Source organism: Schistocerca serialis, chromosome 4, assembly GCF_023864345.2.
Source record: "Schistocerca serialis cubense isolate TAMUIC-IGC-003099 chromosome 4, iqSchSeri2.2, whole genome shotgun sequence".
Lineage (NCBI taxonomy): Eukaryota > Metazoa > Arthropoda > Insecta > Orthoptera > Acrididae > Schistocerca > Schistocerca serialis.
Genome location: NC_064641.1, coordinates 307,527,248 through 307,539,834, shown reverse-complemented (window position 1 = coordinate 307,539,834; position 12,587 = coordinate 307,527,248). Strand labels below are relative to the sequence as shown.

The window sequence follows — 12,587 nt, the reverse complement described above, 5'->3', positions numbered from 1 at the left end:
CATTAAAATTAATTATAAAACAGTCTAGATTACAAGGTGCGTTTATTAGAAAGTGACCTGTTTCGATCATCACGTGGTCATCTTCAGACGTTCAACTGTAAAATAATGTAGGATATAAATTAGAGGGGTACATAAACACACTTAAAATTAGCTTTAAAACTACAAATCACAGATATATGCTTATTGATGGACAATGGCTCTGTATGGTGTGGGAACCGCTGACTGACGATAGTCAACTGCTGCAGAGCGCAGTATAGCTATTTCATAAATGTCAGAGACTCCGCCTACAGCTCACAACATGAGGTCAGTGTTAGCCACTCAGGTGAAAGTCGAGAGAATTATGTACAAAAGATGCACTTATTAGTAAATAGAACGTCAAAATTATGTAGAATAAATTTGTAGTAAAGAAGAAGCAGCTTGTTAATACAGCTATTATCAAGTAAATATAATAAGAGCTTTAAGCAGGAAACAAAAAAACATCACATTCGTTGTGTAAAGACTGCACTCTAGGAGCATGCTGGTAAAATAATTACGATGTTATTGGTTTCTATCGAGATGGAGGACACCGTGCCAAAAACGTAACAGCAGGGCGATTTCCATAAAGATTGCTGTAAGTATCGATAGGAAATGTCCAACGGACGACCTTCCACAGATGTACGAAGTAGTTGGTTACTGGACGCTGATCTTGTTTGGTTTCCTTTGAAGCAGCCACAAAAAACGATAAAGGAAGTAGAGAATGATCCATAGATGCAGTCCCAGTATATAAAAAACCGGTATCTGTTAATGTACGTATTGATCTATAGTAAATAGCAGTAGATCGTAATATGCTAGCAAATAACAACAAAAGTGGTATGAGAATAACGTGTCCGTATTTCCAAAATACACCATGTGGTAACTAGTGAAAAATAATTTCGAAAAGTAATAAATTGAAATGACGTACACGTATAAATTAAAAATACAGTACTATGACTGGCCTAATATGCTAATTATCTGCGAATGTAATAACGTTATATAAATATGTAAGAAAATAATAAGAAATTTAAAGAACCCATGAGCCTTATATTCAAATAAAATAACAATTTAACACAATAATATGAGTTATAACAAAAAGACTGCGGAGAAGGGCGTAAAACAGATTTGTCCAGTTACAAAACCAGAAAATCAGAGTAAGCATTGTAAGGCAGATCGCCAAAATGTTTAAAGAAATGTTTGTCTTTGAATTCTAGCTGTTCCTTTATAACATATGAGGGTTTATTTTTGTAGTGCATAGAAATCTCGGTTTCTTTTAACGTATTAAGAAATAGTGCTGTAGATGCATTATGTAAAATTTTCATATTATTAGAAATGCAACCTTCAATATTGATTATGTTCATAAAGTTGCTGACTAAACAAGGATTTGGGCATCTCTAAAAGCAGGAGGAAATTTAAGACAAAAATGGTAGCTATTTGAAATATTAAAAACGCTTACAATGCTAAATAATCAAAATGTACATAAAGGAAGTCACGTTTGCTTCGTTGCTTACAGGTGTAAACACATAACAAGACGAAACCTACAGGCAGCAAATAGTAAACACGAGTAAAGTGGGCATTCGTCGGCAGTATGTTAATTATTGCATCAACCGAAATACTGGAGCAAGTACGTGATTTCTAAATGGGACGATACAGACTTTATGAAGATGGTCTCCCACAACTCGTAAACATATAGAAAACGTCATAGTTCACCCCCAAGAGCGGATGATACATACTTCTTTATTACGACAAGTGACAGTCTTTAGAGTATCATTAAGTATCATAAGACATTTAAAACAACTTACATAAGATGGCAATCAGCATAAAATCCATCATAAATCATTGTTATCATGTATAAAGTATGCTGTATTACATCGTGTTATATGACAACAGCTAGTTACGCTGTATTTTGTGCTAACTGAAGCCATATAAGGTGTTTGAAATGTCTTATGGCACCTGATCGATGGTCCGAGGACTGAAAGGAGTCGCAATGAGTAACTATTTGTGATCATCTCTTAGTTTGTACGCACAGTATGGACAGAAACAGTTTGAAAAGCTTGTAAGGGTGCTGAAGGGTAGCATACGCTGCGAAGAAAAAAGTCGATACTTGCGCCATTTCCGAATTAATCAACATTGACGTTAGCAAATCAGGCTGTTGCGTTCGACAATTCAATCGGCCCGCCAGAAACAATTAGTGTCAGTTGTTCTCGTAGCATAGAGGTAGCGCATGAGACTACTCAACCTTTGACTCCGATTCGAACTTGCTACCGTCTCATGTTCCATTTCTGTATAGCTCTCTTGTTCGGTATCAGGAAATCAAACGGAGAACATGTTTGGGGACATCGTCTCTGGCGGGCCGTTTGAATTTGTGAGCACAACGGCCTGACTGGCTAACTTCAATGCTAACTAACTAGGAAACGGTGCAACGTATCGATTTTTTTCTGAGCATTGTTTCTCAACACAACCTACCCTTCAACAGCCTTACAAGTTTTTCACACTGTTTCTGACCGCCCTGTATATAGGATATAACACTAGTTAATGTTGGTGTGAAACTTTCCGGAAAAATATCCGGGAAATGTGATAAAATAGACGGAAAATGCGTCCAGTATCGACAGTTACGGTGTGAACAACGCTAAGTGAAGCTGTCAATAATGGCAGACTCCGACGTCTCAAGCCCTGGCGTCAAGAACTGGGGGAGACGGGTTAGAGATTACAGTGCTTGAGGTCTCCCTGCCGTCGTGTTTACTTTCAGTCTTCTTTCTGTGAGTTATGTGTCATTGCTCTAGGTTTTGGGATGTGGCCAGTTGCATCAACCCGTCTGGACAGCTGTGCGTGCTTAAGCGGCGATCCGGAAGCGAGTCCACCCGTCGGACTAAGGACGAGGGTCGGTGTGCCGGCCAGCCTCGATGTGGTTTTTGGGCCGTTAACCACATCCCACTGGAAGAGTTCTGGGCTGTTACGCAATCACTGCTCAGTTACCCGATTCGCAAACATTCAGAAAGCTTTAGCCCACTTTCACATTTATAACGCTATACACAGATAGCTGGGGTACACATATGCCGTCAGGTGGGGGTAACAGGTGGCGACAGGGAAGACACTCGGCTACCTCTTTAACTAACCACACCAAATCCGTAAATAACCACGCCAACGCTGCGCCAATGCGGCTCAAAGCACAAGAAAAAGAAGAAGAAGTTGTGGTTGAATGCAGTGAAATCGGAGAAAAGTAAGTATCCATTGTGTGTTTTGCGAAAGAGTCCATAATACTCGTATTTTCATCTCTTATATACACAAGTTCTCAGCCCAACGAAAAGCATCCTTAATGAAACTGATCCGAATACACATCAGAAAGCTACTACTGAAAGCTACTACGTTCCGATTCCGAGATTTCAGTGGGTGTTCGGGAGCAGCATCATGGAAATTGTCGTAAAACGATCTTGTTTCCGAGAGTCGTCCAAAAATTAAGTTTCCCATTTTTTTTTTTTTTTTAAAGTAAGTGAATTTGGGTAGAAAAGCAGCGCATGCACGAGAGAGGTATGACAACAATCAAATGACTTCGGGCCAAGTCTTAACTGTTGCATTAACGCTGCACCAGTCCGCTGCTAGTGGGCTAGCGGCTAGAGTTGCTGCCTCTGGATCACGGGGTCCCGGGTTTGATTCCCGGCCGGGTAGGGAATTTTCTCCGTCCGGGGATCGTGTGTTCGTGTTGTCCTCATCATTTCATCATCATTCATGAAAGTGGCGAGAATGGACTGAGTAAAGATTGGGAATTTGTACGGGCGCTAATAACCGCGCAGTTGAGCGCCCCACAAACCTAACATCATCATCAACGCTGCAGCAGTGGCTGAAAACGGCGCCGACTGCGACGTTTGGTCTGTGGTAGGCCTATAGTTTCTGAATGCACAGAACATAGCGCCGATTGATATTAGTCATCGGGAGCGTTAGCTCTAATAACTGAAGGTCATGGGAAAACAGACGGTGTCTGATAGCCGAAGGTCATGGGAAAACAGATGGTGTGTCGCTAGTATAGGCAATTTTCCGAAAATCATCCAGGTGCCCAAGGAATAAAAGCATTTTCACAAATATGATAAAGATCGAAAGTCAAAGGTAAAAGTTTTTTCAAAGAATTAATATTTTTCCTAATTTGCAATATATTCTTCAAAACAATAAGTATCTTGTACTAGATATTTTCTAAACTAGCCTATGTTCTTCCCCAGGATTCAAGCTACCTCCATACCAAATTTCATCGAAATCGGCTCGGCGTGTTAGTCGTGAAAACGTAAAGATAGAATTACTTTCGCATTTATGGATAAAACTTTCAGTTACTGTGTCTTTTTTTGCGTAATCCGAATTTGATGAAATGAATCCTCTACATTGTCCCAAACTATGCTCAAGTTACCTATGCAAGCCCCATGAAAAAGATTACAGTATTCAAATAGACAAATAGACGGTTGTCCCCTGTGATCTGATTTTTTATGAAATAAAGCCCATACGGTGTCACAATTCTGTGCTCAAGTTACCTGTGAAAACCTCATAAAAATTCGTATAGTAGTTTCGGAGATTAGTGTGTTCAAACACAGCAACAGACAGATACGACGGTTTTAGATGAAACTTTCAATCACGATATCTTTTTTCCGTGATCCGATTTTAACTAAACGAAGCCTATAAGATCCGCCAAGCTCTTTATAAGTTACTTGCGAAAATCGCATTAAAATTCGTGTAGTAGTTTTGGAGGTTAGCGTGTTCAAAGAGACAGAATAAAAGTTTTACAGATTTATTGTTCAAAATGGTTCAAATGGCTCTGAGCACTATGGGACTCAACTGCTTAGGTCATTAGTCCCCTAGAACTTAGAACTAGTTAAACCTAACTAACCTAAGGACATCACACACATCCATGCCCGAGGCAGGATTCGAACCTGCGACCGTAGCGGTCTCGCGGTTCCGGACTGCAGCGCCCAGAACCGTACGGCCACTTCGGCCGGCAGATTTATTGTTAATATATACGATGACGAAGGAATGAAGACAATTGTAATAATTTCATTCCCAGGCGGGAAACTTCTGTGAAATGTACGTACGAAGTTGATTCCACAGTAAGATAAGTGTCCCTATCCTGATTGTGATTATGCCAAAATATAGTGAAAACATTGCTGTATCTGCGAAAATAAAGTTTTTCCTGTAACTCTGTTGTCCTTTCTTTTTAGAAAAGGAAAATTAATTTCTAGATGTTGTAACACCTTTGATTGTATGGCATAAACCCAAGCTAAACGCAACAGCTAAAAATATTCTATAGCAGCAGGTAGTGGTGAATTTATCAACTGTTTAGTATGGTCTCTCAACTTAACATAAATTATTTCCTTTTTTTGTTGCTTTTGTACCCAGCTGACTTTTGAAGGACTGTGGTCGCGGCACACCCACCCCAAGGGCTTCCCGGACGACAGCTTCTTAGCTAAGTTCAGCGACGTGATTGGAGCGTCGCACACATCCGATTACTACTTCTGGTCCTACGGAGCGAGGGCTTCCCCGGGTCTCAAGCAAGTGGCTGAACGTGGCTCTACCCGCGAACTGGAGCGCGAACTCAAGGCCCAGGTAAGAACAGGAAAGCAGATAAAATCAATCATTCGCTTTCTTTACATTTTTCCAATATTAACTTCAGAGAACTTACACCAGCTTTCTTATTAGCAAGGTACATTCTTCGTCTCTCCCAAGGAAGGCCCCCTTATATCATTTATCAGATACGGTCCTCTCATCGATTTTTTCCCATACTTGAAGCATCATTGCTATATGTTTGAAGATATCAAGACACACAGCCTACAAACTGACCCAAGAATAGCTTCCCTCTTTACTGATACTGAAATTCTCTACAGAGCCAGCCGAATGTGGTTCCTAAATCAAAGGCTAAATAATTTTCTGATACACACCATTTAGCCTACTACTATGATGTAGTTCAATATGGCACAAGTAGTGAAAACCTCAGAGGACACGACCTGACCGCTGAATGCTTGCGTAAGATATGTGTGCAACATTAGGCTATTTCGTCATATTAAGCCTTCCTAAAGCCAGTTACATTGTTTGCGACGGATAGGCGACGTGATTTTTACACGCTCTGGTTACTTCATCGGTTTCTTGGTCATTGATGTCCTCAATAGCTCTCCTCACATATGAAATATCAGTCGTCATTACGGAACTACAATATCAGGTAGGATACAGCCAGCATTTTGATCGTACTGGGTGGTTATAATTAAACCGATGGTGTTCCGAGGGCTGCAGTGCAGCCTGTACACCTCGCAGGGCGCTAAAAAATCATAGGTATGTTCATTAATCGGTGCGCTAGCAAATTATGCTTAAAAAACATAACAGTCCACTTTCTGCCGCCAGACCAAAATATGGAGATGTAAGCAGTTTTGACGTCACTATGCTGTTTGCTGCTGGGCGATTCGTGTTGATTCCTTTGGGAAGTGACTGTTAATGTAAAGTCTCTATATGTCCATCTTTTTAGTGATGGTTCCGGGAATCGGCTGTTCGATACAGGATGTCAAATGAATCACCTTCCAGCCATCTGGTTTCCAATCTTATTGTATTTCACAACCAGCTTCAGCGTTTTACTACGCCATCTTCAGGTCCCTGAGTGACGTGTAGGAATATTCTACCTCGGTTGTGATCAAATCAGGAGCCAGCAATACTGGTATCAGTAGATTTTTGCTGTAGCGGTCACTTCAACCTTCATGCGCCGGCAGAAAGGTAGCTGAAATCTGGTTTCGCAGGACAGAGCGGATCAGGTTGTGGAAAGGGGCCAAGGTCAATTATTCTTAGTTATACAAGAACACACACAACTTTATTCCTCAAACCAATGCACAGCTTTCTCTTTAAAATACCAAAGATCAATTCATGGCTGAGGGCCCAAGTAACTTCTCCAGAATAAGTTTGAATGATTGCTTTTAAAACACCATGATTTAAAGTAACGGCTGAAAGCCTTACTTCAGCAAAATTACCATATCTTCCCGGCTAAAGGCCGAAATAATATTTCAGATCAGCTAGGGAAATTCTTTAAAAGCCAAGCATTTACAAATTCCGGCTAAAGGCCATATTAAGGAAAATTCAAGTTAATTCTTCGGCTGAAGGTGACCCAAACAGTTACTCAAGAATAATTAAAGACAACCTTGAGATAAACATTTACAGAACACGGCCGAAGGCCGTTTCAAGAATTCAAGATAATTAAAGGGAAACCTTACAGACAAGGATTTACATATTAAAGCCACAGGTATTGTATTGTATGTTAACCGGGGACCTAGAAACGACGGAGAGGCTCCGTCCACGCCGCAGCCGCAGTGGTCCACAACCCCACGACGACTAGCACAGTCCACCCCTCCAAGGGAACGTCTCACACCAGACGAGTGTAAGCCTATGTTAGCGTGGTAGAGTAATGGTTGTGTACACGTACGTGGAGAACTTGTTTGCGCAGCAATCGCCAGTGTAACTGAGGAGGAATAAGGGGAACCAGCCCGCATTCGTCGAGGCAGATAGAAAACCTCCTAAAAACCATCCACTGACTGGCCGGTTCATCGGACCTCGACACAAATCCGCCGGGCGCTCCTTCCCGCCCGGAAAGCCGTGCGTTAGACCGCACGGCCAACCGGGCGGGCAAGCCAGAGGTTCTGAAACAAACGCGACTGAAGGCCTAAATACAGAGCAACAAGAATTTTAAATGAAACACGGCTGAAGGCCTAATCTAAGTTGTTATGGAGTTCGGCTGAAGGCCATATACTAAACATAAAACAGACAATATTAATACACGACTGAAGACCTGGCACAGTACCTGCGACCAAATAAAATGACAATCACAAACAACAAACAGTGGTGCCCAGAAATGTTCCATGGGTAGACCTGGAGAGGAAACTGTAACCACAATTCAGGTGAGACAGACAGCCAAGGGTAACACTAAACAGTCGGGTTGCAGCACGACCTACGAACCGCTGACAAATCAACCAACCTCCTAATCAGTTCCCTTCCACCCGACCAACAGCACGAAAACCAAAAGTATCACGAAGACGTGGATCGCTGCAGGATTATGTCTTAATAATTGGCTTACAAACACAGTCCAGGCACAATAAACACTCAAATAAAAAAAATGAACAACACCAAGCTGTCGAACTACACGCCGTGCCGGATAGCATCAACAGGGCGAGGAAAAGACACTGCCTCAAAACTACGCTAACGACCAGGGCGGGTAATCGGAACGTTAACGGCCACAAGGCAGAAAATACCGCTGGTGCACTTCACTAATAAATTATAATCACTTCAAAGGTTGGCTGCAAATTTAGCCGACTCCAACACGTTGCTGCTTGCGGGGACAGCCCAGGATGCAACAACCAGCAATCAACAAAGAGATGTCTCAACGGTTGAGCTTTGATGACAGGTTCACTGATTACTCAACTGCAGTATGCAGGTGCGGTGGGCTGCTAACTTGGCAGATCTCGCAGCCAGTGGCACACAACTCAGACCGCGCGTGCATGCCACCTGCGGCCCCGGCCTGATCACACGCCGCAGACTCTTCCTCGCTACTCCGCCGCAACCGACCAACTGCCACACAGACCATGACAAGGAAATATAACTGCCACACCAAAGAAGTTACGGCATGCTAGTATCGATAAACGCTGCTGCTACCACTGACGGAGGCAAGTGAGCAACTTGTTCAGATAGTAACTGAGGGAGGAATAAGACGCCACTCGATGGTGACAAAATACCCAAAAGGAAAAACAGCAATAGCGCGAGCCGACCACGGCTCAGTAGCATCTTCCTACACGTCGGCCAGGAGCCTGAAGATGGCGTAGTAGAACGCTGAAACTGGTTGCCAAATAAAACAAGTTTGGAAACTAGACAGCTGGAAGATGTTTAATTTTGCATCCTGTTAATGTAAATGGTTAAGAAAGTCGAAGTCTTCCGTACGAAGCACAATGGCTATGGAGAAGAATGACAATGCACTGCTGATAAAGGCCGGCCGCGGTGGTCTCGCGGTTCTAGGCGCGCAGTCCGCAACCGTGCGAATGCTACGGTCGCAGGTTCGAATCCTGCCTCGGGCATGGACGTGTGTGATGTCCTTAGGTTAGTTCTAGGGGACTAATGACCACAGCAGTTGTGTCCCATAGTGCTCAGAGCCATTTGAACCATTTTTGCTGATAAAGTTGTTCTATGAGAACGGCGGCAACAGCAGCACTGCATTGCGCGAATATCTCCGACAGAAACAGCTACGAAGAAGCCCCATGTCAATAAATGGGCTGAAGAATATCACCAAGAAATTCGAAGAAGCAGGTGAATTAGGTGGTGCAGCAGGAACAGGGAGGCGGCCCATTCTAAAATATCCATAGCCGACCGTGCAGCACAAGCCTCAAATTCTGCAGCCAGTGCTCGAGCTGTGTCACGTGAATTGACTGTCCCCTGGTCAACAGTTCAAAAGATTTTGCCGACGAATTTTACACTGATGTCCATACAAGACTGAAAATGTGCACCAAATGAAGTCCGAGAACAGGCAACCACGACGTGACTTTACCCTTCGTTTTTAAGCACGCGTGAAGTGGCTGACATGTGGTTGGGGAATATTCTTTGGGCGGACGAGACACATTTATTCTGCACGGCGATGTGAATGCACAGTACTGTTGCGTATGAAGTTCTACCCCGCCACATGTATCAGAAATCAAAATATAAGATTTTTCAAAAGAACTAGGAAAAACAAAGCTGCGATGAAGTGTAAAAGGAAACCAATGTGAATATGCAATTCTCTAAATTCTCCACATCGTTTAAATTGAACTTTGTAAAAGCATTTCCAAAAGTATGCATGTCTGTATCAACATCTCACAAAAACCGATGGATAACAGCAGGTATTAAGAAGTCCTCCCAAATACTTAAACACCTCAGTTCCATGAAAAAGATTCGCAATGATCCAGAATTCTTAAATTTCTATCATAGATACAAAAAGATCTATAGGAAGGTGCTGATTGATGAAAAATGTCATTTAATGACAATATATAATGCAGAGAATAAAAGCAAATCAGTCTGGGATGTTATAAAAAAGGAAATGGGGAGAGCAAATAAACGCAGAATAACATACTGCTAAGGGAGGGGGATAAAGTAATAAATGTTCCACAGCACTTATAAACTATGTTAACGAGCATTTTTCAAGTATTGCAGAGAAGTTACAGCAAAAGTTCCCTCAAACAAATATAACACCTGTAAATAATGTTGCACTAAATACAATGATGTTACTTCCAACCACAGAGAATGAAGTCAGTAAAACAATTCAAAATCTAAAAAAAAGAAGTCAGTAGGCTTAGATGAAGTAATGTGTGTACTGAAACAATGCATAGGGATTATACAATGTCCCTTAATAAATATAATAAATGAATCCTTCACATCAGGGACATTTCCAGAGCAGCTAAAACAGGCAAGAGTTGTACGTTTGCTTAAGAAAGGTAATGCAGAAAACAGAAAATTACCGGCCCATTTCCGTGCTCTCAGCATTCTTAAAAATAATAGAAGATATTATGAAAGACAGATTAATGAATTCCCTGAATAAATACAATTTTTTAAGAGAATCACAGTTTACTTTTCGAAGTGGCAAAAATACAGAGTTAACCATAGTAGAATTGACAAAAGTTGTACTTGATGCCCTTGATAAAGATGAGTGTGGCACAGGTATATTTTTCGATCTTTCTAAGACGTTTGATACACTCGATCACAAGATTCTACTAAATAAATTAAAAGCATTAGGAGTAAGAGGGGTAGCTAATGACTGGTTTCGACCATACATAACAGATAGGGTACAAAAAGTAGAGATAACACACACTTCAAATAGATCTGAACATTTAGTAAAACACTTATCAGAACCAAAATACATTAATATAGGAGTTCTGCAAGGTAGCATATTAGGACCAATACTGTTCCTGATATACATCAATGACTTACCCTCATGGTGAAAAAAATGTCTTCGCTGACGACAGAAATATTATAGTCACTGAGAAAACAAGATAACTTCTTGCCAAGAAAGCAAATAAAACTCTCAAGGAAGTTTATGATTGGTCAATAAGTAATAAAATGACATTGAACATAAAGAAAACTAATGCCATGAATTTCAGTTTGAAGAGGAAAAATGACAATGCTAAATTAAATGTAGATGGCACCTCTACAGACTGTGTAACAAATGCAAAATTCCTAGGAATGAATATTGATTCTCAGTTGAAGTGGTGTGAACATACAAAGGTACTTGCAAACAGAATGTCATCAGCATGTTATGCCCTTAGAATCCTATCGTCAGTGTGTAACATGCCGTGTCTTTTAGTTACATATTATTCATATGTACACTCAATTCTTAGTTGTGGCATTCTTTTTTGGAGAACAAATGCACAAAATATGAACACAGTTTTCAAACTCCAGGAAAGAGCCATAAGAATAATAACCAAAAATACTAGTCGAGCTCATTGTAAAGATCTGTTCAGAACACTGGGGATTTTAACTGTTCCATGTGAATACATTTACCAGTCAGCTGTATACATCAAAAATAACATTGCTAATTACTGCACAAACAGCTCTGTCCATGACTATTCAATAAGAGATAGACTCAACTTACATTTTCCAAGAGAAAAGAAACATAAAACTCAAAACAGCATTTTCTACCAAGTAATAAAACTGTACAATAAATTGCCAAAAGAGATTAAAGAAATTGCAAAAATACACTTATTTAAAAAGGCAGTTAAAAGTACCAGTTATGCAATATATTTTATACATTGAAGGATTACTTAGCTAAAACAAAGGAGTTTGATAAAAAAATGTTATAAAAATAATTAATAATAATAATACTGACTCAGCTTTTTAGGATATCAAATGGGAAGTTGCGGTACAGAAAATGGCCCAGAGATCACCAGTGTGTGTGTGTGTGTGTGTGTGTGTGTGTGTGTGTGTGTGTGTGTAGTGAGTGAAGTATTATGAAACAATGTGTGTATAGTGTGTGCGGTGACTGATAGTGAGATATGAGTGAACAATATGGCATTCCATTGTGTAACACGTGATTCCAGCGCTGCAAGAGCACAACTGTGTCCACACAACTGTTTTCATGAAAGGTGGGGCGACACCATATGTCGCTTACCAGGTGAAAGCTTTGCTTCCCGAAACCTTCGGTAACGACTGCATCATGTCTATCGATTTCAAGATGTGTGGCCTTCCAGATCCTCAGAACTAAATCCATGTAACTTCTGGTTGTGGAGATATCCGAAAGATCGTGTCTATCAGGGATGTATTCAGACTGGTCGTGATCTGAAGGCTAGCATACGACGACAATGTCTTGTGAAAAACATGTGAAATCTTATAGGACTCAACTGCTAAGGTCATCAGTCTACAACGTCTTGTTACAGATACAATATGTTGAACACATGTGAGCATATCCTAACATAAATGCCAGATCCACTGATATCATGTGTTTTGTCAAACCTCCTCTTTTCCTGTACCCACACCACATTCTGACTGCTTACAGCGCCATATTTTCACCTGGTGATAGAAAGTGGAACTTTTATGTTTTTCAGAATACTTCGCGAGCG

At 41.0% G+C, this 12,587-nt stretch overlaps 1 protein-coding gene across 1 annotated transcript in view; it reads left to right on the top strand.

Moving 5' to 3' along the window:
• Window positions 1–12,587, top strand: part of LOC126474409 (spondin-1) — a 646,454-nt gene that overhangs the window by 334,092 nt on the left and 299,775 nt on the right. Inside the window, exon 6 of the mRNA XM_050101878.1 lies at window positions 5,386–5,592. Within this exon, the coding sequence (XP_049957835.1) occupies window positions 5,386–5,592 (207 nt within the window). The remainder of the gene's footprint in view (window positions 1–5,385; window positions 5,593–12,587) is intronic.